Below are 27,432 nucleotides of genomic sequence, written 5' to 3' on the forward strand. Positions count from 1 at the left end.
GGAGTTTATGTACTGATGTGATTAGGGATGGGTACCTTTGACATTTGAATCGATTCGGTACTAATTCCCGGTACCTAGGAATCGATACCGGTACTTAACGGTACCAGTTTTAGATACTTTTGAGTGTTTATTATTTTAGTCTCGTTTATAATAAAATATATTTTTTTCTCAATTTATAACCATATTTGATAAATATCACGATAAATAACATACAACTGTTTGTATTTTAACATCGTCCTTGTAGTTTTATGAGCTGATAATTAAACTGAAGCCAACATCTTTACTGTGAACTAAATTTACTGTGTATCTTCATTCCTTTTACCGTCCTTTTTCATTTGATTTTTCCTACTGGGAAGTTAGAATTTCCGAGGAGAAACTGAACGCACCATTAGCTGATAACAATGGTGGCAATGGAAGCTCATTTATCAAGCTAACGTTATCTTAAACAGTTTATTTAGCTGCTGGAGCAGATTAAAACGATGATGCCTCACACTTAGATCGTTGTCGCTGGTTTCATCTTCACCCAATCACCCGTCGCATTTAGTAAAGTGAAGCCAAACTTTAGAGCGCGTTCATGTTCTTCTAGTCGGAAATTCGGAGTTCCGAGGAGAAAGCGAACGCACCATTAGCGGAACGGAAGCTAACATATCAAGCTAACGTTATCTTAAACAGTTTATTTAGCTGCTGGAGCAGATTAAAACGATGATGCCTCACACTTAGATCGTTGTCGCTGGTTTCATCTTCACCCAATCACCCGTCGCATTTAGTAAAGTGAAGCCAAACTTTAGAGCGCGTTCATGTTCTTCTAGTCGGAAATTCGGAGTTCCGAGGAGAAAGCGAACGCACCATTAGCGGAACGGAAGCTAACATATCAAGCTAACGTTATCTTAAACATTTTATTTACCTACCGGAGCAGATTAAGATGAGGATGTTTCACTTAGATCGTTGTCGCTGGTTTCATCATCACCCAGTTACCCATCACATTTAGTGAAGTGGACCCAAGCTTTAGCGTGCGTTCTTTCTACCATGCTGCTCTGTTTACAACTGGCTCGCAGCGAACGACGACATAACGCTCTTGCGCATGCGCAGCTGTCTAGGCAAGTTCTCGTTATGAAGGACGGGTACCGAAACGAGGCACCGTTTCAAATGACGTGAATCGGTGCTCAGTCGGTACCTTAAAAAGTACCGAATTCGGTACCCATCGCTAGATATGATAAACACCCTCATATTATATCTGCATTATGAAGTAGAAATCCTGCACAAACTAAACGTAACTTGCTCCTCTGAACCGCCACAAAAGCTGTTTTTCCTGGTATAGAACTTCTGGGAAGTTTCTGGGAGCGGGTAAATGGCTGGCCTCTCAGCCGTGGTGCAAAAGCGTGCATTTCAGGACTTTACTAACACGTCGGTATGTCGCGATGCTTTCAGCAGTGAGTGATGTCAGTTATCAGTGCTAAACACAATCCACAGACATTAAAAACATAGTTTTATTATGCTAACGTATGCCATAATTCTGTCAGAGGACAGGGAGAGTAGCTTTGATGGAAAAAGCAGCATTCAGCGACCAGAAGAAGAGACACTTTTTACAGCGCTCTGAGACACAAAGTGATGTGATTGTTCGAGTGGGTTTCAATTAAACTCGATTCAGTTTATTTATATAGCACCAAATCACAACGAGTCGTCTCAAAGTGTTTCACGTAATAAACATTCTAGTGATGCACCGATATGGGGTTTTTGGGCCGATGCCGATATTAACTTAAGATCACTGTTATGGCCGATATTTACCGATGCCGATATACTGACATTAATGCTTCTGAAATCAGCACATGTTGTATAGAATGAAAGAAATTAAAGCTGAATTCATGTTATTATGTACACACACAACACACATTTACGGTTCTGAGATGATTTCCATCACTGTCACATGACTTAACAATTAAACATCACCCCCTCACCCTCTGAAACAGGCAAACAATTAGAGATGACATGGAAAAAATATCAGTTTTTAATATCGGCTCATTTTTATTTAACGAACCGATACCGATGTGTTAATAAATGACTAGCATCGACCGATACCGATATTGATACCGATATATTGTCCATCCCTAAAACATTCTAAGTGAGTTCAGTTCATTGAGCCAGTTAGTTAAAAATTTCCTAAGAAAAACCAGCAGGTTGCATCGAGTCACTGACTAGTGTCAGAGTCTTTACAGCAATCATCATACTGAGCAAGCATGCAGTGACAGTGGAGAGGAAAACTCCCTTTTAACAGGAAGAAACCTCCAGAGGATCCTGACTCGGTATAAGCAGCCCTCCACCACGACTCACCGGGGATGGAGAAGACAGAGCACACACACACACACACACACACACACACACCTACGACATTCTTCGGGGTTGGGAGTTTTAATAAGGTCATTTAAACAACACCACCCTTCTTTCCATTCTGCTTCTCAAACTACGCTTCGACTCGTACAAATGCCAGTTGTTTGGTGACGTCTGCCGATATCGTTTCCTACTGAGCTCCAACCAATCTGCTTCTCTGCACCTCCTTTACAGACCCGTGCTTGTACTCAGAGACTTCCACATTCCTCAGAAGGCTCCACGGGGCGAGCTGTTCTCATCCAGCTCAGCTGACCTGTAGTGATGCCTGGTGACCTGTCCAGCACCTAACCAATCACCCAATGAGTGTTGGAGAGTTTTGTGACCACACTGATGGTGTTGCTCTCCACTCCTCTTCCATCTCCAGTCATGCTCACTGTAGACCTTGCTGCGTTGTGCTAAACCTGCATAGCCTTCTGCTTATATACTCAACATTTTTCTGTCACAGTCCTTTCTACCCATCTTCTGCTTCATTCCACTCCACATAAGGTTTCCCTAACTCTACTCCAGGATGTGTCCGCTCTTTGCATTCCTTACAGGGCCTTCCCAATCCACCTTGCCCAAAATAGGAAAGGCTCGCTGACCTGCAGCCGTAATCCGTCCTGGGTCGTGTCTCCTGATCTGCCCAAAAATGCAGAAGCTTCTCCTACAGTGATAATCCGTCAATCCTGGAATGTCCTTCAAATCTGTTCTGTTTTAACTTTATGCATAAATGTACTCAGGAGACAGACGAGCAACGCAGGAATGCAGAATGTTGAAAGAAAGCACGTGTGCGTGGTGCCAGCTTTCACTAAGTAACAACGGACGGATGGGATGCACCTGAGTTTCTCCTCAAATCCCATAATGGTCAGATTGATTGTGCCGATAATCCGTGCACAGACACCCGTCTCACATGACCGTTTGAGATGTTTGCAGCAACTTAAAGTGTTCATAACTGGCTGCATGCAGAGTGGGCCTGCTGGTGCCCGATCCCTGGTGTTGATCACGCAGGCAGAACTTCCATGGCTCGTCTTTGCTTCCACCGCTGATGAGGATTAAAAAGGAAAAAAAAAAACATTAAATTTGTAAGTTGCTTCCAGCAAGTCGTTTCAGATCACACAACCAGTTCAGGGAGGAGAAGCACGAGTCCAAATCAAAGATCGTTAAAGACCCAAATGTGAAAAACTAATTACTGACGAGCAAATTACAAATAATCACAAGGCTGTAAAAATATTCCCATAAATAATGCATGATGTGTGAGGACGAGGCGGCTCTTAGTCACCGGGTGTTCTGGGCTTCCTCTTCCCGCAGAATCGACGGTTTTAGCATTAAAGTCTTCCCACTGAGCCGTATATGGGAAGGAAGGTTTAAATATGGGCTTGCTGCTTGAGTCAACGTTTCCGTTTTTGGTTGGCTTTTTAAACAGGATTCCAGCTTTCCTTGTTCAATATTTATTAGCAGAGAAATACAGCAGAATCGCGGTTTCACAGCGCCGGAGCCCTCTGGATGTGACGCGTTACTTTGACAGCATTGTACCCAGACTTCAGCCTTTATCATCTGAGTAAATGGAAACTGGCAGAATCGAACGTTCCGCCGGTTTTCCACGCACTGTGATGAAGACTCCGGGTGCTTTAGTGACTTTAGAGAGCAACGTTGGACTCACTACAACTTGTTTTTGCTTGCCGTTTGTTTTGTGGTGTCAGTTTGAGTAGTTGTGAAGGTGATGATGATTTCTAAAGCAGAAGGACACGCGCCAGGTATTCAAACTGAATCAAAATAGGACAAAGAGCAGAAAAATCAGGCTTTGCACCATCTGCTCAAAAGTCTTGAACGGTTTAGTCAGACCTTGTTTTAAACACGAGTTCACTCCAATTACTGGAATCAAAGTGAAAACCATCGACATATTAATGTTGGACAATGGGTTTCCATAGGCTCCAATAACACGTTTTTGAGCGAAAATGGGAGGTGGCCACCACCGCCATTTTGACCGTGTCACAGGTTCCGTCAAGCCCAGACAATTCCACAAAAGGGAAGAGAGGTGGAGCTGAGGGTGGGGCTGTAAGGCTGGGATCAACTGACGACACCCGGTCGAACTAGCTACAAGCTAACCTGAAGCTAACCCAAAGCTAACGCGGAGGTGGGAGCTAAGCTAACGGAGGTAGCAACCTAGCTACAACCGGAGTTAACTGTGCACAACACCAGAGCTTCTGAGTCAGAGATACGCCGGGCTGACCGCTGGGTAAAACCGGGTGGAACACAGAGGTCTCCCGAGAGCTCCACAAGCCGGCAGCCGCACAGCAGACAAGCGCCGCTGCGATCTGAGATGTGCAGAGCTGCCGCTGGGGAGAACCAGGTGGAAAGGTTTCCATCCCAGAGCTCCACAAGCCGGCAGCCTGCGCAGCACACAGAAGCCACGATCAGACAGAGATGCGCCGAGCTGCGGGGAGGGTAGAACCGGGTGGAAAACATCGGTCTCCCGAGAGCTCCACAAGCCGATAGTTGGAACCCAGCTCCACCAACATGTTATATTTCAACCCATTTTCTAAAGTGCAGCATTATTTTAAATGCACTGGGTTTTACCCTATTACATTTAAATTTCATGGTTTAACAGTACATGTTAAAACCTAAGCTCAGCTCGACAGTGACCTAAAATCTTCTACTGTACCATGTTCAGCGCCTTGGGCTTCCTGACAGGGTTGCGGAAGGCGCTTTATAAATAAAGCTTTGATTGATTGATTGACTGATTGAAATACATAAATATTATTTTACTTACCGAAAAAAATGAAGTGGAGACTCCTTGGACGCTCTATTAGTGCAATTAATGCCACAGCAAGTCATTTTGTCCAACAATTGCACAAATAAAATCCTAAAAGAACGCACAAACGCAACAACTAATGGTCTAAGTTGAGAGACTGAAAATGAGCGAACAGTTTCCAAGCCAGACCGAGGCTCTACTGAGGCCTTTCCATGGAGCTAGCTCTGTGGTCACGTGGGTCTGATGCTCATTAATTATACAGAATTTTAGGCTTTTAATACACTTACGCCGGGGACACACCGGCCGCAGAAGCGCCGCGAAAATGGGACCGCCTTCATTCGGCGCCCTTGTTAAGCTATTCTATAGACCACATGGGCCTCCGAAGCGCCATGTTTTGCCTCGCGCCGGTGTTCAAGCCCGCGCCGTGCAGTGATCATTTCGGCGTCGGCTCTATTTTTTTCGCGAGCCGCGGGTGAATCGCGTCAATTCTGGCAGGAAGTCAAACCTAGACATAAGAGGCAGGCTGGTACATTTAACAAAATAAAGCATTTCAAAATAAAAATCCGCAATAGTCAAATGTGTTCGTAATCAGACACTGCAGAAAAACCACACAAACACACACACACATACACACACATCGAACTTGTGTGCGTGTGTGACCACGTGAAGGGGGTGTGGTTTTTGGGTGTCTTTTCACCGGAGCAAACAGGACAGAGAGGCAGAAAGTCTGAGGCAAGCAGTTAAGATGGATGACTTGAAATTAATTATGGAAGTTGAGAAACACAAGGAGCTCTACGACCCCCGAAAAATGTGATTATTTACGTACCCATGTCGGAAGAAACTGCTAGCATACAGCTGCAGAATTGGAGCGGGTTCCAAGAGATTCAACTGGCAGAAACAACTCATACCATAGGTTCACACACACACACACACACACATACACACACACACACACACACACACACACGTACAAACACTCAAACGTAGAGGAAAAGAGCTGAGAAAAGGCAGAGAGGAAATGGAGGACACCAAGTGTTTAAAAGAAAAACTACAGCTGAGCCGAGGCGCGCCTCGACTGGGGCGCGTCTGATCTGAGGAGCGGCGAGCAGCGTTTGAATTTTGTGAGCGACACGCTTCACGGCGCTTCCGCGGCTGGTGTGTCCCCGGCGTACAACAGAAGAGTGAGAAAAAAATCCACCCCCCTCAGAGTTGTCATGAGTGTAAACTAGATCATTTAAACCAAAAACATGTTTTGGAACCAGGCTGTAAACATGTTTATTTCTGCTGTGAAATTAGTTTTTTTAACATGGGAGTCAATGAGGATTTGCTCGTTTCTGACACCAGCCCCTAGTGGATGAGGGTGGAACTGCAATTTTTGGTACTTCCGGGATTGCTTCAATTTTTGAGCCGCATTGTGGGGGCTTGGTGAAAACACTTGGTGAATTACATCCAGTCTCCTCATGTGTATTTAGGTGTAAGCTATCACAATTCCAGGGTGAGACAAAAACTTGTTTAGTCTTTAGTCGTATGGAGCTCCGGGAGTTGACGTCACTTCTCCCGGCATGCTACAGTTCAAATCGAAACGGCGCCATATTGGCAGGTAGAAGCCGGCAGCTGGACTATTTGTTATTGTCAGAAAACTCAATCAAACAGGAACTATGGTAGATTCCTGTTGTGCCCCAGGATGCAGAACAGACACGGACGACATAAGGAATGAGCCATCTACAGGATTCCCCAAGATCCGGAGCGCCGCAAACGTTGGATCATTGTAATAAAACGCGCTAGTGACCGGGCTAAAATGAAACTGTGGGATCCCGAGAGTAAAGGTTTTCACTTATGCAGCGACCGCTTCATATCAGGTACTTAAACAACGTTTCTCAACTGTGTATGGTATTTATTTTAAATGCTTTTATTACGATTCTTAGTGGGCTTCCTAAACTTATTTTGGCGTGGCTTTTTCTGTCTTATTACTCACAGCAACAAGTAAACATCACGTAAAATGTTGCCTCGTGAGTTCTGCGTGCTGCCGTTTACGTGTTTTATGATCACAGCAATTAACCGGCTAAGCTGTATTTAATTTTTAAGCAATGGTTGATCAATTGTCAGATCACACATAAAAAGCACTTAGGATTGCTATCATCTGTCTCACCGAGACAGATCTCAGACAGATCCTGAGACGCTCCTGCCTGACATTTTTATTTTATTCACGGAAAAAAATCAAACTAGTGATTTCTCTTGGCGTTCAGTTCGTACATTCAAACAGCACAGCACTCTATTTAAACTACTTACATGTAAATCTGTTATTTGTCCATCCATCCATTTTCATCCGCGTATCCGGAGTCGGGTTGCGGGGGCAGTAGCATCGAGAGTCCCAGACTTCCCTCTCCCCACCCGCCTGAGCCAGCTCCTCCGGGGGAATCCCAAGGGGATCCCCGGCCAGGTCCAGTGAGAAGTCTGCTCCGACAGCTTCTGGCGTTTTTAAAAAGTATCCCAGGGGCACGGTAAGGGTCGGAGATGTTTAGTCTATTTAATTTCTGACTATATAAAACGATTTATTCACATATCACATATCCAGCCGGGTCTTTTAACATATTTAAATGTTTTTTAGTTTTCTTATTTCTTAGCGTCATTTAGAACAAACACGAGATATTTATTCATAATTCTCGTGTAGACGCGTTTGCTGCTGCGGTCGTCGGCTTTCGTTACGTGATGTTTGGAGCTTTACAGACTAAAGTTAGCAAGCAGTGGCTCGAGTTGTTTTTTATGTTTAGACCTAAAAATCAAACCTTGAAATGAAAACTTCTATTTAAACATCATTTTTAACATTTGTTTTATAGTCTTTTTTTTTTCATTTTAATTTCTTCATTTGGGGAAATACATTTTTACACATTGAATACTTACACATTTCCGTTTTTAGTCCTGCACAGAAATATAACTTAACGATGACACGCTGCGTTTTTTATATTGAATGACTAGTTCTCATGACTGGATCCTGCTTCCGAGTTAGCAGGGACATCGTAGCGCGCCTTAAACATAAATTAAATGAAATGAGTCAAAAGGACTCGGTCATGTCACTAGAAGCAGAAATTAATTTTATCAGAAGCTGCTGCCCGAAGCTCATCTCCTGACCGTTGTCCTAATTCACAAACGTTGGGTCTAAAAGGAGTTTCTGGTTAAAATTACTGTTTTTGTTTTTTTTACCTTGGTAACTTTTATACCAGCGAGGGCGATGAGCACTCCAACATCTAGAGATGCGCTGAATGGATCCAAAGTGATTAAAGCTGTCGGTTTAACTCTTAGTGCTTCTGTGTGAAAAGGAGAAAAGGGTTTCAAGTGTTGTTTCTGTCTGCTGTGGAAACTCTGCCAGTTAGAGCTCTAACTCCAACTTTAAATTAAAACGCTTCCTAATGGCTTCCAGGCCTGTGTGTGTGTGTGTGTGTGTGTGTGTGTGTGCGTGTGTGCGTGTGTGTGTGCGTGTGCGTGTGTGTGTGTGCGTGTGCGTGTGTGTGTGTGTGCGTGTGTGTTGTGGAAACGTGATTTTCTGAGGTTTTCTCTCACCAAGGCAAACCTTAATTTAACTCATTAACTGCCAATGAAGACTAAAGTCGTCATTTGCATTTTTTTACTGTGTGGGCGTCGGACGAGCCCCCGCACCGTGAGAAAAAACATCTCAGCCCTGAAGCCGATCTTCATCCGCATACGTCACACATCACATGAGCAGGAAGCAGAACATCCATGTGTTAGGAGATCATTTTGGGCCGCTCCTGTAAAAAACAAGTGAGGCGCGAACCGGAAAAGCTTCTGCCGATCACAAATCGACAACAGATTATGAAAGAATGGATAACGCTCAAAACGCGCAGATTCTTCCTGATTTAAGAGATGAGTCTCCTCTTTGTTTTGGTTGTTTTGGTGTCGACATCATCCTAGCGCGCAACGTTCTGTCACTCTTTAAAAAACAGTAAAAACAGTGAGAAACGCTGGCAGCAAAGGCCGTTAGCGATCAGGAAGCGGCTGGCAGCGAATGAGTTAATCAGTCTCATCCAGTCGTGTGTTTTTGTGATAGGATGGTTAAAAGGTTTGTGTGTAATCTGACTCAAACTGAATTCTTTATCTTTCATTCTTTTGGCTGCATAAAAAAAGGTGCTTCATCCTTCAGTTCAGTGGTTTTAATTTTCTGGGGTGGATTTATTCAAGTCTCGCTGTGCTAAAAATAAAACCTATCCCTTAAGTTCCCCTGAAGCCTTACAAGTACATTTCTGACCTCATTGCTGACTATTCTTTGAGCCAACCCCGTGGAGTGATGGGTTTTTTGGTGGAGAGGTGACTCGATCATTCACAAGTTCAAGATAATTAACACAAAGGCCCAAACACCTGCTAACAGGGTCTGAGAGACGCGTCTCTGTGGGTTTAGAGCCATCTGATGGGTCAGACTGCTTAAGGATTCCCAGAATACCTCTGAGTAGCAATCTGTTTTAATTAGCTTGGTTTTTAGTCACTCAGTCTGGTGGGTTCTTTAATGCTCGAGTCACATGCTGAAAATGATACAACTGGCGTTAACAAAACCATCCTGCAGAACTAATAAGTGTTATTTTCAGGTGCGGTCAGTGGGTTGTTTGTTTTTCTGTCACACCTCTTTAATTACCTTTACTCACCTTCAACATCCTATTTTTCCACAATGCCGTGATCGCTGCGAAGCGTGGAATCAAAGAGCTGACGTTTCCACAGCAAACTCTGCAGGACTCCCTTGAAAAAGAGGTTTTAAATCTCAATGGGACTTTTTTTCCTGGGTAAATAAAGGTTAAATAAAATAAACGTAATTTCTTCTGAACATCCGAGGGCGCCCCTCCCCCTCTCGTTGGCTGATGCGGTGCTCGCGATTAAGATTTATAAACCGACTTCCTGCTGAAAACTGTAGTAACACCAGAAATACCCGGTGCAAGAAAAAGTGCAGAATCTGTAATTTTCTCATCCTTTTGTCAAAGACTGCTGGCAGATTCAGCACCACGGTCAGCAGCATCAGCACCACGGACAGCTCCCAGGAAACCACTGCTCTGGTTTCCGTCGCCTCAACCCCCCCCCCCCCCCCGTGTGCACAGCATTTAAGATACAAATGTGCAAAATTCACACTGGAGACCTAATTTAATCAGCTTTGGGTTGTTTCAGATCCTCTGATCCTCCCAGCGGAGACGGTGCTGATTGCTGTTTACTGTTTGGGAATCACTAACTACCCATTAGAGCCTCAGACAGAAGATACGGCTATCTCCTCAGCCTTGAAATGGCTCTTTCACACCTATTGTTGGTGACGTTTTTTTTACAGTCAGGATTTCATTTACACACAAGTGAAACATCAAGCTCTGAAATAGTCAAGCAGGACAAATTGTTGTCCTGGAAGAGCCGCCCTATGATCCTGATAAGTGGAAACGTTTCTGCCCACAGCTGAAAATTGTTCTGTCACGGAGGTGTGATGGGAGTTATTACCAGAAAGATCTCCAGTTTTTTATTTATTTATTTATTTTGGTGGGAAAAAAAAACTTTGCGGCAAATGTCAAACACTGTTTCCAGATTAAATGTGCCGACCAGCCATGAAATGCACAAATCTGTTATCTTTGGAACGTGGGTGGTTTTAAAAGCATGCTGGGAGTTGGGAGTTTGATAAAAAATCAAACAGTGAACCCTCCGCTGCTGCTTCTCTAGCGTCTTGAGCAGTGAGAGTGTATTAGAAGGCTATAAAGGCCAGTGGGATTAGAGGAGGACGTGTGCTAACCTCTGTGCATGGAAAATAATCATTAAATCAAGTGGAAGGAAGTGAGAGCCAAAAAATCAGAAGAGAAGTGAGGCATGTAGAATGTGACCTTTTTAAAGAAGAAACGAGATCATTGCTGTTTGACTAACGTGGACTGTGATCATCGGGCTGACTCGTTCATTTCCTAACGAACACGAGAGAACGGGGACGTGTGAAGCAGCAGCTGGGATGTTCAGGTTTGGGTTGCTGTAGCTGGTGGAGGTTTAACAGGTTTGTTACGTTCACACACACATCTGTGTGTTTAAGACAACACGTCATCTTTGACTCTGAGTTCAGACTTTTATTGGTCCGCTGTCGTACTAAGATGCTCCTGAAGGTCGTCATTTCTTTTAAAGCATTGTTAGAATTTAATAATGACTTGACAATAAAACTATTTAGTATGAGAATGACTCAGCTTGTGTGCACCCTCCTCCTTACACACACACACACACACACACACACACACACACACACACACTCACGTGTGTGTGTGTGTGTGTGTGTGTGTGTGTGTGTGTGTGTGTGTGTGTGTGTGTTCATTCCCTCCCTCCTGGGGCAGTTTGTGTGCTGATCTTGCTTTTGCATCCTGGCCAGTGGTTAAGGCCTGACTGATGAGGACAGGTGAACGAAGACAAACCTGACAGATCTTGTGTTCATGTTCAGATGATTGGGAACAGGCTGCGCTGTTCGCCGGCCAAACTTCCTCATGAGATGCACAAAGTGAGTCTTGAAGACTTTGAAGTCTCGCTGTCTTTACTGGCTTAGATCCACATCTGTGTGGATTTATTGCTGACTAGTCGTAACCGGTTATATTCATACACCATAAAGTTGCTGCAACGTTCTGCTCTCCAATATGATGGACTCTCACTGCCCTTGGACTTCCTCCTCAGTTTAATGAAGTTTCCCCTTATTTTTTTTATAAAGATGGTCCTTTTTCTTTAAGAAATAACACGTACAACTTCTGCTTGCATGGGGGCCGGTGAAGGACAGACCTAATGACCCTCGGTAGGATCGGGGGGATTGATTTTACATTAGTGAATCTCCCTCTACACTTTAAAAGTGTGGTGCTCCTCAGCTTTCTAGTGGATGCTGTGATGATGCTGCTTGTATTCCAAAGTTCAGACCTCACACGCCGCTGAAAGAATAAAACGTGGATGAGAGTGTGACAAAGCCTGACATGTTCAACTGGTAAAATCTTTCATTCCTGTCCTGAAAGAAGAGCTACAGAAGGGTAACGCGTGTTGTAATGCGTGGTGTCAAACACAGACGGCCTTGTTGATGTATGGTTCTGGTCCGCAGCCAAGAAGAATTAATATACTGCTGACTTGTGTGAAGTGTCACCCCAGTTGTTCCAGCCTGTCACAAACCACAGAAAAACCCAAATGCAGTGGAGTGGCCAGCGGCACACAGCAGAATTCCTGTTGGGAACGCGTTTCTGAGACGCTGTGTTGAATTTAAAGTTTCCATCCACACCGAACATCGACTTCTTACGGGGTAGAGTTTGACCCCGGCCTCGACCCCGCATTGCACCAAAGAGCACGTTGTCCATTCAGATCAGTTCCAGGCAGAAAAAGCTGCTTACTTTGCTTCAGGCAGCGATGTAAACTTTTCACCTCATGGTCATGCTGCTTCTTTCCAAGGAGACCCAAAACTAGAGAACGTGTGTGAATCTAACAAGCAGTGATGGGAGGAACGCCGTTTAAGTATAACCGTTACTAACGGCGTTCTTTTTTAGGTAAGGGAATAATCTAATTACTTTTCCCGCCGTTGCACCGCCGTTACCGTTACTGGGGACGGGAGGTTGTGCGTTACTATGTGCTTGTCGAACGTTGAGCAGCAGTGTGAGGCTTTCTGACCGCCACACTTCAGCTGCAGCCAGGGAGAGAGAGGTGTCGGTAACGCGCTTACAAACACGATGATGATTGGCCGGGTGGGCGGAGACCCTCACGGTCTCAGTCTCTGCCTGCTGTAGACCCAACAGAGCAGTGATGGGAGTAACGCCGTTTAAAATAACTGCGTTACTAAAAAAAAATATTTCTTTCAGTAACGAGCAAACTAATTAATTACCGTCTTCTTTTATCAAAACGTGGTTTCTGTTACTGATAAGGAAATGCGTGCGTTAAGCAGCGCGGTGTGTTGAAGCTGTCATCAGCTGATCAGGAGCTAAAGAGGCAGATGTTTTCATCCAAGAGCATCACGGCCGTGAAGAACGAGGAAGACGTGATGAATATCTACGGCTGCAGGTGTAGATCTTCTTAGCGTGACAGCGGGACGTCCTGAAGGTCCGCTCACCTGTTCACCGCTCAGACGTCCTGATCTTCTACCTTCCTAGATCATCCAGCTGTAACCTGTTTCTGATCATGTCTTTAGTCCCGCTGTAACACTGATGCATCAGTCTCAGACGTCATGGAGCTCAGGTGTTATCAGAACTACCTGTGTGTGTTTACCACCCAGCTTCAGCTCTTCTGTGGTTGGGTCTGACCCACGTTAGTAAATGTAAGTCCTCCATCAGATTTGTGCCTCTTCTGGTGTCATTTTAAAGGATTTTATTTATTTATTTAACCGTTACTAGACTAGCAGCAACAGAAATGCTGCTAAAAACACACAATTATGTGAAGCTGGAAAAATTAAACTACTGTACAAAATTACATTCATTTCTGTAATTTAACTAGACTGAGAGACCATTTAAAGGCTCGGGAACCTTTACAGGTGTTTCTATTTGCAGTTTTAAATGTTAGCTGATTGGGGTCTTGTTAGATATCACACAGTGACCTTTTAATAGTCTAGATAAGTGTAATGCTCCTATTAGTAGTTCCTCCTGTTAAGTGCTTATTTATTTATTTTATAATTATTCAGGTTTATAAAAAACATTTGGACATTTTTTTATGTTCCAGTCATTAGTCATTTATATTTCACCACTGTAGCAATTTATAGTAAATTAAGTAAGTTCAATTAACTCATTTTCTTGCATTCTTAAATGAAAAAAGTAACTAAGTAGTTATTTTTCTTGGTAATTGGTTACTTTCATAATCTCGTAACTCCATTAGTAACTGAGTTACTTTTTTGACAAAGTAATTAGTAACTATAACTAATTACATTTTAAAAGTAACTTTCCCAACACTGCATGATTTAATATCTTTTCTGAAGCAATGGCAGACGTAAATTACTCTGCGCTGGTGTGATCTGTGAAACTGCCTTTACACCATTTCCCAAGATTGTTTTTGAGGCGTAAACGAGGTTCCTTCTGTCTCTGCATGCTTCAGACCTTTCACATATTACAGTACATCCATAAGGAGCTGTTTGAATTTCAACACAGTCACACTGAAAACATCCTCCTTCCCTTGTTCCAATAATCTCCTGCAGATGCATTGCTGACTAGACAACACGGACTAACAAGTGTCATGTTGAATCAGTTCATATTCAGGCTGCATTTGAATATCAGGATGTGTGAAGCACCTCCGTCAGACAGTGCTGTGTGTAACCGCGTGTAGCACTGAGGCAGGAACGACTACAGAAAAGATCTAGAATCATCCAAAGTAGCTCTTAGATGTTCAACTTATTGAACAACCTGAGTCTCCTTCAGCCAAGTACCCACCAAGCATGGAGGGGTGCTCCTGTAAGTGTAATCTCTGCACTAATGTGATACAATCATAAACACTGAGCCTGGTCCCAAACCCATTACCTGGATAGAAATGTGCCCCAGAAGGTGGCGCTGGCTGGGCGGTGTAGCCCTCTGGGTGGTGGGGAAATTTGAGCATCCCACAATTCTCATTGGTCCAACTGTTAGAAATGTAGAAGAACAGAGGCGACTGCCTACGGTCTAAACGACAACATGTGTACACCTCAGCTACTTAATTAGTCTGATCTACCCTGTAGCTCCGACTTTAATGAAAACACAACAAGTCGGGACTGGAAGAAAGGCTCTGGTTCACCAAGTGAAAATGGCTTTAGATGTTATTGGAGGAGCACTTGATTACAGGTAGAGCGGTCTGTTCCTGTTTAATGTGATAAAAGTGGCTTATTGTGATCAGCTGGACTCCCTGTGGAGGATGTTTACCTCTGGAGGATTTACTGGTTTGGATCAGTGGTTCCCAGAGCCCACACCCTCAAAATTGCAGTGCAACACTGATTATTGCTGGTTAAAATGTTCAAACCTTGCTTTAAAACTGGATCAAAACAGCTTTATCCTAGCCTAGTGAACTAGACCAAATTCTTGCTTTGCAAAGTTTGGTCTAGGAACGCTCCACTGGAACCTCCGCAGCCCCTAACAGCATTCTGGCTGGCCAATCACCGCTCTCTAGAGGGGTTTCAAACACATAAAGAGCTGTGATTGGTCCTTAATGGTGGGCCAGTCATAGTGCTCTATCTGCTTAGTGAACAAATCACAGAGCTTTATCCACTTTGTGGGCCAATCAGGGCACTCTGGTGGGTAAGATGATGCAACAGAGTGAAACAAGATGGCGACAGCTCATTTGAAACGGCTTTTACATCAATGTTGGACTATTAGAACTTGGGCTTCATTAGAATCAGGAGCAGATAGATGTATTTAAGTGCTTTTTTTTTAGAAAAAAATGTTTTTTCTCCTCCTTCAACTGCGGACCGCCTCGTTTACTGATAGCTGTTGTGGTGAGTATGTCACATTCATTGTCCAGTAGCATGCAGAGATCATTTGAAAGACAACGGTAGAACCCGCCCCACAACCGAGAGCCGTTAATGGAGCGTTGCCAGACTAAATAATACATTTATTTAGTCTGGCTTGCCAGGCTAGCTTTATCCCATATTGCTCTTTTTTTCCGGCTCTTGGAGGGTGCAGACGCTTTTTTCCTCCTCTCCTCCATATCTTATCCTCAAGGCTCTTTGTCTGTCTCTGGGTGCATGGCTGCTTCTGCATTTTTTCTGGAAACTGAAAATACTAAAATGGACCTGGTCAGCTGGTCACTCAATGTGATTGATAAATTTTTTTCAACAATGAGAACGGGAGAATGGGCTCCCGGATGCCCCTCTGGGACAGACCCAGTTGGACACATCATGGACTCCTGGAAACAGTGGAACTTGATTTGTTTATCTCAGCTGTCCGTAGAGGATTCTGAAGACGTCTGGATATTCGTGGTGTTGGTGTCAGGTTTCCTGCTCATTGGTCTCGGAGGCTTCCTGGCTTACCGGAAAATTAACGAGCTGTCGAGGAATATTGGCCTCATCCCGAAGCTCAGAGATGGATTACACCACGCTGTGAATTCACAGACTCAAATAATTGTCGAGATGAATCGTAAGCTTGGAACTTTGGCTGAGATTCATTCATTGGCACAAAAGATGGATGTCATCAAGGAGAGAGTGGACGATTGGGATAGATTAATGTCCATTATTGGGATTTTGAGAGGTTGAGGACCAAGGAACTTTAAGACTTAGAGGAAATTATCTGTCTGGCCCCAAAACAATTTCTAATCGGAATCTGGTGTCCTTGAGCCTGCAAGGCTCCAACGAACCACCCCCCACCCCCCCACCCCCCCTCAGAAGATATGTGGAATGTGCCGTCACTTTGGCAACTCAACTCTGTCTCCTATCCCAGCCTGGGCGGGACTGCGGGAAGGCCGCTGAAACGTTCCAGGGTCACTGCAACCCTCCAACCCTCAACGACCTGGGGTGTTTTTTTTTTTGCAGAGCAAAGCTGCCTTCCCTGTGGAGGGTAACTCTGAGGTGCCTTTTTTCCCTCCACGTGAACCAATCCTCATGTAACCCTCTTATCTCTATTAAGGTAGCGCAACTCAGGGTTGCGAATGACCACAGTCACCAATTCTTGTCTTGTGTCTAGCCGATGTATGTATGATCTCTGAATTGTGTGTACTGAAACTCTTACTTTATTAATCCCAGAGGGAAATTATCTTTGAATTGAATTGAATTATGCTGAACTGGATAAAATGATTAACATCAAGTCGAGATGGAATGGGTACGCTTAGGATGAAGTTTTAATTCTGAAGATCATAAGAAACCTAGCTTCCAGACCCACAGTGGGACCAACGTCAACGTTGTTAACCCCTAAGCTAGACGACGATACCCTAGACGTTTTGTTTTTGACCTTTAGATTTATCGGTTTCCTAACAACAACGGGATGCACAGTGAATCCAGGAAGTGGAAGCTTGTTTGTCGTGTCATTCCACTTCCTCTTTTTGCCACACAGAATCTGTCCACCTCTCAGAGAAAAAAATGTGTGGCTTCAGCCATCATCGTATGTCACCTTTAAAGGTGGAGGACCAACTACTAGAAACTAGTAAAACTCACATTTAGTGATGAACGGAGCTTTTAAAAAAGGTACCAAACAACCCGGCGGTGGGTTCTTTGTGGAGGACAAAGTTAAAGAAGGTAAAGGAGGAATCTGACTTGGAAGTTTAAAATATTCTAATTCAGAAAGTGTTTTTCCATTAAACCCAATGACAGTAGGACTCTGCATCTAGATGTTTTCATTTTAAGCTCCCAATAAAACCTATCCACTGCATGTAAATGTGCCCCTATGTGCCTGAGTTCCTAATGAATGATATTTGGATGTGAAAGCCATAATCACCCCTAGCCGGAAAGTGTGTGTTTCGTATGCTGAAGGCAAATGTTTTGGAGCTTCAGCCGAGCGGTCGTTCCAGGCCATCCCAACCAGGAAAGGCCCCCAGAGCCTTGTGGCAAAACTGAGAGAGGCACAAAGACTGGTGGGAAGTATACGGAGAGGTACTAAGTGGAAGGAAGGGAAAGTTCTGAGTGTGTGTGTGTTGCATATCATTATGGCCAATGAGGAAGTGTGTGTTGGTGTGTGTGTGATAGCTACAGGCATTCAGAGCAGCATGCTAATGAACACATTGATCTGGTACAGCTCAGACAAACCTGGTATTAATGGTGTCTCTGTTTTATTGTTTCATTACTTCCTTTGGTGAAGAGCGGTGGTTTGTACCATCTGTCTGAAAACCTTACCCTAAACTCACCGAGTTGGCTCACATTTCTGAATTATAGATGAAGAGGTCATCAAAAAGATGAACTTTATTTTAAAGTCTAAACTTGAGCAGCTGAAGTATCAAACACCCCGAAGAGAAGGCAAACGGATTGAAACGTCTCTCTCCTCTTCAGTTTTCTGTATTTATTTTGTGCTCATTCTTCACCGTTGTCTTCAAGCTAGTTTCAGGCGGAGTATAAAGTAGTTACTGTCATGAAGCACTTATTAAATACTAATGAAATACTTAGCTACCAACTGTTTAGACTTTCTAGCTACTAAAAGGAGGAATGTGGGGAAAGGTTTTCTCTGATTGGTTTGGAAGCATCACTTTCTAATAAAAAGTAGTGATTTAGGTGACCAGAAAGACCTTTAGGGTGAAAGCGGGCCTAATGTTTTCGGAGAATAACGATATTAAACTTAATTTAAGTGGTAAATTAAGAAAAGGCATGCTGGTGGGAACACGTTGCTCCTTTCTGTTGAGATAATTAGTTTATAGCTTCATTTGTAACAGGAAGAAAAGTCGTGTGAGCTCATTTTTCTAAGTCCATCCATTTTCTGCCGCTTTTCCGGGGTCGGGTCGTGGGGCAGCAGCCTATGTAGGGAGGCCCAGACTTCCCTTTCCTCAGCCACTTGGGCCAGCTCCTCCAGAGGAACCCCAAGGCGTTCCCCGGCCAGCCTCTAGGTCTCCTACCAGTTGGACGTGACTGGAAAACTTCCCCAGGGAGGCGTCCAGGAAGCATCCTAACCAGAAGCCAGAGCCACCTCAACTGGCTCCTCTCGATGTGGAGGAGCAGCGGGTCTACTTTGAGCACCTCCCGGATGACCGAGCTTCTCACCCTATCTCTAAGAGAGCCCAGCCACCCTGTGGAGAAAACTCATTTTCAGCCGCTTGTATCCGCAATCTCGTTCTTTCAGTCACTACCCAAAGCTTGTGACCATAGGTGAGGGTAGGAACGTAGATCGACCGGTAAATCAAGAGTTTTACCTTCTGATTCAGCTCTCTCTTCACCTCAACAGACCGGTACAATGCCCGCATCACTGCAGACGCAGCACCAATCAGCCTATTGATCTCGTGCTCCATCTTTACCTCACTCATCAACAAGACCCCTAGATATTAAACCCCTCCACTTGGGGCATGACCTCATCCCTGATCCAGAGAAGGCATTCTACCCTTTTCCGAATCAAGACCATGGTCTCTGATTTAGAGGAGCTGATTCTCATCCCAGCTCCTTCACACTCTGCTTCGAACCGCTCCAGTGAGAGCTGGTGATCACGCTCTGATGAAGCCAACAGGACCACATCATCTGCAAAAAGCAGACTCAATCCTTAAGCCACCCAAACAGATCCCCTCAACACCTTGGCTGCGCCTAGAAATCCTGTCCATAAAAGTTATGAACCGAGACATTTTACTTAGGAATGAACAGGGCATTTCTAAGTTAAATGTAAAATTCCAAAAACGTCCTGGGCCATTCTTTTGGTTGACTTATTAAGTAAAAACTATAAATAATGACTATTTAACATACTAATGTTGTTAAGTTTGAAGCTTTTAACGATTGCAGAAAGAACCAAGCTGACACTAACAACTCGGGGCGTGCGGTGGCAAGAATCGGGTGATACGATGTCTGTCACAATACAGGTAGACCCTACATTGTGATACTAAAAGCCTGACAATAAAAACTCCGTCCAAACACATCTGACGATGTTGTGAGATCTCGTTCCGTCGTAATATAGGGAGCCTACGTCACGTCCATCAACTTGCAGACCACGGGTCCCCGGAAGAACACAAAAATGTAAGTCAATGGGGCTAAAAACGCTATTTTCCAATCCGGTTTGTTATGGCGCATGGATTTCACATATGATGTCTGTGAATTGTAAAGACGCATTTTGATGCCAAGAAAGCGCTTAATTTCTAACTTGGGCTCCCTATAGGCGGTACAGACTGCTGCCACCTAGCTGTGAGAGTTTAAATTGCACCAAAGAAATACAGTAAATGTTTGCTTGTAAATTCTAAATAAAAAATTTATTGATTGCTTTTAAAGGTGCTTGATGTAAGGATGAAATAAGAATGACATTGTTTGGTCAAATTTGGGTACTGCAGTCCATTCTTGTTCCATGTGTGTCATGGCTGCTGCTTGCTGTGGATCGGCAGCAGAAGATAGGCGATGAGTAGATAAATACGTAATGACGAGTTGAAATTGAAAAAATTAGCTTGGGATATTTTTAGCTCTAATTGCTTCTAATTCACCGTTAGCATTGTTAGCTCAGCGTTAGCCTCTAGACTTCACAACCCAAAATTAGAGAAACAAAAAATCCCATGGCTGCTTAGGGTACAAGAAATAACTTCTGGTTTGCTAATTTTACTGGCTAACATCCACAGCGCCTGAGTTTTTTGTGAGCTGGTGTGAAATTACAAATGTTAGCGTGGCGGTGTTAGCTAGCACACGCCCGACAACCCCATGTGCTCACAGATCGTAAACAAAGATACGTCCCCGCTGTTGAGGGTCTGACCTCATGAGGAAATTACTATGCAGTGATTTTCTCCAAAATGACTGTGCTTAAATTGCTCTGAAAAGCAAATAATCACATCAGCGCCAAGAAACTTCATTTCCCATGATGCTTTGCACACGGAAGCATTGTGATGACGTCACCGCCTAATACCAGAAACACGATCTGCGGGAGGCGGGAGCTTGGAGCTTTCCCGCGACTTCAAAGACTATAAATCATGAATGAGACAAAGAAACCTCGTTCTTTTGCCCAGGATACCTGGCGGTAAGGACACGCTTATCGACGCTCCGACAACTTGAGCACGCGGAAGCTCTAAGTGCCAAGTTGAGCCACGGAACTGCTGGAAACTAAACTGCAAGCCCATCAGATCTGCTCGTTTCTGCTCCCCTCCAGCTGATGTTTGAGGACACAGAACTGCGGAGGGAAACAACAACTCCATCCAGCTCTCAGAAACGCTGTAAGTTGTCAAACTCAGCCCAAAAGGAACTTCGTTTTCTTTGTGTCCAGCCGTGGAGAAACACTCGTGGAGCCAAACAACGAGAAAGCATCAAACCGACGGATGACGCTGGAAACTGCGGAGAAAAACGGAGAACCGTCAAATCATAACAGCGGGGGACGCCTTGCTGCTTTGGTGATCAGAAAACTCATTTTTTTCCTCTCCTTTTCCTCTCCCGTTTCCTCTATAGTCCAGAATAAGCAATAAACCGCGTCTATTGCTTAAAAAGTAGCTTCGTGTTTTCCTCTTTCGTTCCAAATTCGTCCTTCGGGTCATTTTGAAAGAATAAACTGCTTATTAATCATTGTTTGGTATCTTTAAATGTTCGGCCATGGCCAGGCTGATAAACTAAGGATATTAACTCGTGATTAATCTTTTGTGTTGTTGCATGATCCTTTGAAATGTTTTGAGTGATTTAAGGTTAAGTTACTACTGATTCTAAGTGCTTTGGAAGTTAAAGTGCAAGTTGCCACCCACACTTTAGCCAGACAAAGGAGTCAGCCATCTTGTATTCAAGACTCCATTTTGAATCCATACACACGCACACACACTACTCCTTTGTGAGAACAAAGGACCCCATTCATATATCCTACATACACACAAAACACCTTGAACATTATTTTGAATATACATCCTTTTATTATATCACATGGTTATTATTCATTTATGCCACTGTTTATTCATTTGACAAATTGTTAATTAAACGTTATAAAATTCAGATTTTCGTCTCCAGTAGCTTTGTTGTGTCGAAGAGAAGTCTCTGCTCCAAGGATTCTACGAACTTCAAGAAAGACTGATAAGAGTTTTGGATTCAATTTTTCCCCGGTTAAAGGGGAATGGTGCCCCGTATATCTAAGAATATCTTAATTAATTAATAAATCAGTAAATATTTACATATTTACAGAATTTATTGAAGAATCCAAAAGTAAGTTAACGCTTACGAATTGTTCGCTCCTAATAACCCCAACATTTTATTGGTGCCCCGTGTGAGGCTTGGATACACAGAGATTTCTATCCGGCACAAACAAACAAATAAATCCAAAGAGCTTGAATTAAAAATAATCCGTTGTTCAGCCTTGAACCAGCAACAGAGTGGTGCTGATTTCGCTGAGCAGGAAGCTGCATCGAACTCTCACCAGTAACTCAGTGCTTCTTTAAAGGTGCAACGTGTAAATTAATTCTGGTTAACCTTTTAGGTTAAAATTCAGCTTTTCCTTAAAGGTGCAACGTGTAATTAATTCTGGCTAACCTTTTAGGTTAAAATTCAGTTTTTCCTTAAAGGTGCAACGTGTAATTAATTCTGGCTAACCTTTTAGGTTAAAATTCAGTTCCTCATTAAAGGTGCAGCGTGTAAGTAATTCTGACTAACCCTTTTAGGCTAAAATTAACTGCTAATTTAGCGACTTTAACTCACAGTGGCTATTGTAACTAACTGAAACCTTCACTCAAAGACTGATAACACCTTGTTTGCTAATATTCTGAAGGAATAACTAGCATATTTAACACTGCAAGTGTTGTAAGACGTTGCTACGGCAACGCACCAGCTTTTGCTAAAATACTGAAAGGAATAGTATTTTAAGCATCAGTCACGGCATTCCGTGCAATCTTAAAACGCTAAAACCTGTGCGCACAAAGGTTAATTTAGTGTTTTTCTGCTACAAAGCTAGCAGTTTGCTGCCAAAAGGTGCAGTTTGAGCTATCTGCAGAAGCTCTACTAGGCTATTTTTGGTTCGGTTGTTAAAATGGAGGGACAGAGTAGTGAACTGACCAACTCCCAGCAACCAGGTGGCGCTGCGGCCCACGACTATGAACCTGGCCTACTTTCTGGACAAATATTGTCCAAACTGGTCGCGGTTGCTCGAGAACCCGACTACCCTTCTAGGGATTTCACTGAAGAACAGCGTAGCGACGAGCTAGAAGCTGTAATTGATCAAATAGAAAACCCGGATGGTACAAAACCAATCCAGGTTCACTTAGCTAAGTTAGCCCTGATCCTCTATCAGAGAGAACTCCAACATGATCGAGAGATCATGAAGCTCCAGAGCATGCTAGCTGAAAGGCAGCGAAATGGAAGGCTGATCGAGGAAGACAACACCAGCACCGATTCTGGGGAAGATGGGGAGAAGACCCCGCCCCCTTCTGCTGATGACAACAGACAGTGGGAAGGGGGGGAACACCGTGACTCTGAGGCTGAGCCAGAGTGCTCTCCCACACCGGTACGAAAGCAAGCCGGCAAAGCCAACCAGGGTCCGCCCAGGACGATCGCCAAAGACCAATTGGTTTCCTCCACCCAAGGAAGCGAGGGACCGCCGTCCCGCCGTAAAGGTAGGCTACCTCCTGATACGTCTCCATACGATAATCAACAGTATGTGGTGTGGGACTCTCTGGACGGACGCACGCCGCAGGGGAGAGATGAAGCTTATCTGTCCCAACCTTCGGCCCCGTTCCCTACACACACTATAGGGCATTCAGGACCATCTAGGGGCCGAGGGCAGTTCGCCCTCGAACCCCAGGTTGGACCACCACCCTCATCTTCACGGCCTTCTCAATCAGTGAGAAGTCGACCAGCTGAGCGGCACCTCTATTTAGACCGCTCCCCCAGTCCACGAAGGGTGCAAGGTGCCGATTGGGGTTATGCACCCCAAGCTGCACCTCCACCATCCACCCATCCTAGCTACTCCGGTATTCGGCATGCCGATAACCAGCTGCAGGACAAAGCATCATACGCCAGTCCGTACCCGGACAAAGCGTATTACGCAGATGCCCCAGTTGAAAGACGCAGGCTGCACTACGCAGACGTGCCCCGGGAGGAGGATCTCCCAGGACACCCACGTGACGTGCCAGCAGCCCGCCACAACATGCCGGACCCCGATTTGGGCCCCAGGAGTCAACATTGGGAGCCCAGAGCACACCAGCGATATCCAGCGCCCTCTGAGACAGACCGTGGGTCAGAGTCAGAGGATGACGCGCCGTACCGTGAGTCAGGGCTCCGTGTACGTCAAATTGAATCGCTAGCTAAAGACATAGAACGCTTTGATCCTAACACCAATGAATCCAACGTCGACGATTATCTCAGGGAGATAGAACGTTGTCTGCTTGATCTTCCAGCACCCTCTTCAAGGGAAAAGCTCAAGCTAATTTGGAAAACCACATCTAGAACGGTGCACGGTTTCATGGAAACTCTACCACCTGACATTCGTGATCGGTACTCCTCGCTCTGCCGAGCGTTGAGAGATGAATACGCCACGTATGCAGACTCTGCGTCAGCTACAATGGGGGCCTTCTCCATCAAACACGGGAGGAACGAACCCCCCAGAGAGTATTATCGCCGACTCAAAAGTGCTTATTTCCAAGGTCGAAACGGCCCTGGGCTCGAGGAAGACCCTGCCTTCAGATCCCTGTTCATTCACAACCTGCACGAGTGTGTTCGCTCCGAAGTCTCAATGTATTGTCGGATGAAAAAACTGACAACTCAGGAGATTAGGAAATACGCTCAACAGGCTTGGGAAGCCGGCGGAAAGCCCCAAAAGCCTGACGCACATCACCGCGTCATGCACCTAACTCCCGACACCGAGCCGCGTTTGGAGCTTGAAGGCACAGAAGCTCCACCCACTAAGCCAAAATCTGCTAAACCTAGACCTGCTAAACCGCGAGAGCAGTCCCAATCTCCTCAACAGGGGAAGGGGGGTGCTGATTGGCCACCTAGGTCTGGACAATCAGACAGGAAGTGGCCCAACCAAAACCAACGGCAGGCAGGTCGGAACAGTGGAAGGTTTAAGGAGCGCCGCCCACAGGTAGGTCCCGAACACAAGTCCGCAGGTGAGTACTTGACCAAAGCCGACCTCCAGGAGATGTTTCAGCAGTTCCTAGCTAAACAGAAGGAACAGCTGAGATCTGCAGATGAGACCCCTGAACCAAAGTCTGCTTCTAAGAAGCCAGACTCAGAGCCAACGTCCGCATGACTAGGCGTGGCTCAACCCCCCAGCGTGGCCAGGACTTACCTGATCAGTTGGGGAAACACTACTGGTAGACCACAGGAGTCTCCTGAAATCTACCCCCCAGAGAAACCAGATACTAAATTTCTGAAGTTCCTTGGTGACTTAACAAACCATGATCATGCTCGCCGTTTGTACTGTAGCACCAATCTAGGTGGATGCATACAAGTTGATGCTCTGCTGGATACCGGCTCAGAAATCACCCTGATGTGCTCCACATTGTTCCATCGCGTGTCTGACACCATGCGGTCGCTCGGGAAACCAGTCCAGGTTGAACCTTGTGACCTGAAAATCACCAGCTACACCCAGACCCGGGAGTGTATCACTCACCGGGCGTGGCTGGATATCACCTTCCAAGACATGACTCTGGTTCACCCGTTTTATGTCTGCCAGCTAGACACTGAACCACTTCTCATTGGTCAGGACCTGCTTGAACGTCTAGCTCCCCTCATCGACTGCCAGAAGGGTCAACTGTGGGCCCAGGTGGACACACCTAAGCCCTGGAACCCAGATAGCAGCCGACCATCCTCCATTCTTGAAGTCAGCATAAGTGAGCCGCAATACCCTTGTTCCAAGGTCATGCCCCTTCCTACGGCTCCCACAGACGATGTCCGCCTGCAAAGGCACGAAACCGCTCCTGGAACTCCTCTCTGCACACATTCATCTTTTCTCTGCTCGCTGAAGAACGTCAGCCTGCAGCCATATGCACCACACATAGTTGGTGGTCTTACCATCAACTGCACCCACATCTCAGATGCTCGCCTTGCTCTTTGGTCGGAAAAGTCAGCCATCAGCCAGCAGATGTTTGAACACCTGCGTCAGAAGGACCCCCTTCTGGTCAGTGTGACACGTAGCCATCGGCTCTTGTCACCTACTTGGCCGCAGAGGCTCCTGAAAGCGCCAGAGGTCTGCTCTCTGACTATCCAACTTGGAGCAAGACAGCTCACACATACATTCAGCATCATACCACAGCTTGATCCACCTGCACTCATCGGAGCAGATCTGCTGGTTCGACTCGGTGCCCAGCTGGACACTTGCAATCAAGTCCTTTGGGCCCGAGCCACACCTTCCTCTGAGCCTCGCTCAGAAGGCTGTGAACACTTGCTGTCTGGACAGACCATTCCACAGGCCTGCCGTGCAGTGGTTGAGGCCAGCACGGTTCTGCCCCCACTGGTCAAAGGAGTGTCTGTTCGTCTGACTCTGATGAAGCATCAGAAGCTGCCAGGCACACAGGCCTTCTTCCAGCCATCACCACACTTCTTGGAGCTCAACTTAGCCGTCTGTGGCACGCCACTCTTGGAGCTGAACAATCGTTCTGCTTACTTGTTGGTCGAAAATCCGACCCGGAGTCCTATCCACATGCCGGCAGGAAAGCCCTTGGGCATGCTGATAGATAGCTCATTCCATGACTTCGAACTTTCAGTCCCCGTGATCGGACAACTTCCGTTGTTCTTGAACGACAGACAGGTTGGTGCAGACACATTCAGTACTTTCCCTTCACAAATGATAACCATCAAGCGGCATGAAGCCCTTCCTGAGGAACCCATTTGCAGTGCAACCTTAGATACTGACAGCGGTCAGTGTCTAACGGTTTTTGCAATAAATACTCAACCCTCTGAGTCACCGGTTGAAAGCCCGGAACACCAGAGACCCTCCTCCTCTGAACCTTATGACGGCTTCGAGGCCGAAGTCAGCCAGCAGCTTGACAAAGCGGATGCGCTGGAGTCAGAGGAGCAGAGAGCAGAGCTTAGAAGCCTGTTCTATGAGTTTCAGTCCGTCTTATCCAGGGACTCCCTGGACTGTGGACTCACAAACCTGCACACGGTTCGCATTCCAACGAACCCGAATGCCCCTCCTACTTTTGTACGTCAGTACAAGATTCCCCTCGCTGCTTATGAGTCGATCCAGGAGATCCTCGATCAGCTGAAGGAGAAAAACATCATCAGAGAGTGTAACTCCACTTACAACTCTCCCATCTGGCCGGTTCTGAAACCGACTGGGAAATGGCGTCTCACCATAGACTATCGTGCACTGAACAAACAAGTACCTCTCTCCAGGTGGCCTATGATCCATTTAGATCAGGAGCTAGCCAGAGTCAGAGATGCTCGTTTCTTCTCTACGGTTGACGTAGCCAACGGCTTCTGGACCATGAAGGTTGAGCCGGCGGACCAGTATAAGCTGGCTTTCTCCTTTGGAAATCGCCAATATACTTGGATTCGCTGCCCCTTTGGCTACTCTAACTCACCTGCCGAGTTCAACATCTTCCTCCACAAAGCCATGTCAGATGCTGCCTCCAGAGGGAACCTCATATATGTCGATGACATCTTGATGAGGAGTCGAACCTTCGAGGAGCACTTGGCTGAACTCCGTCACGTGCTGCAACAGCTCGCTGACGCCGGAGCTAAATTGGCGATTCTCAAGGGACAGTGGTGTCGAACCAAAGTGGAGTATGTTGGACTGCTGGTTGGCCCTAATGGAGTCGAGCCCCAAGCGGGACGCATTAGAGCCATTCAGGACATCAAAGCCCCAGCTAATCTGACTGAACTCAGGAGCTTCCTCGGAGTCTGC

The 27,432-nt window shown here is 45.4% G+C and overlaps 2 protein-coding genes across 3 annotated transcripts in view; both read left to right on the top strand.

The window, feature by feature from the left end:
* pcxb (pyruvate carboxylase b) overlaps window positions 1-27,432 on the top strand; it is a 471,382-nt gene that overhangs the window by 346,743 nt on the left and 97,207 nt on the right. The gene's annotated exons all lie outside the window — the stretch shown is intronic.
* Window positions 13,892-25,074, top strand: LOC139062676 (uncharacterized). The gene is made up of 2 exons (XM_070544264.1): window positions 13,892-22,150; window positions 22,211-25,074. The coding sequence occupies exon 2, from the start codon at window positions 22,612-22,614 to the stop codon at window positions 24,829-24,831; it is 2,220 nt and encodes a 739-aa protein (XP_070400365.1). The 5' UTR covers window positions 13,892-22,150; window positions 22,211-22,611; the 3' UTR covers window positions 24,832-25,074.

This window comes from Nothobranchius furzeri, chromosome 14 (assembly GCF_043380555.1).
Source record: "Nothobranchius furzeri strain GRZ-AD chromosome 14, NfurGRZ-RIMD1, whole genome shotgun sequence".
Classification (NCBI taxonomy): Eukaryota; Metazoa; Chordata; class Actinopteri; order Cyprinodontiformes; family Nothobranchiidae; genus Nothobranchius; species Nothobranchius furzeri.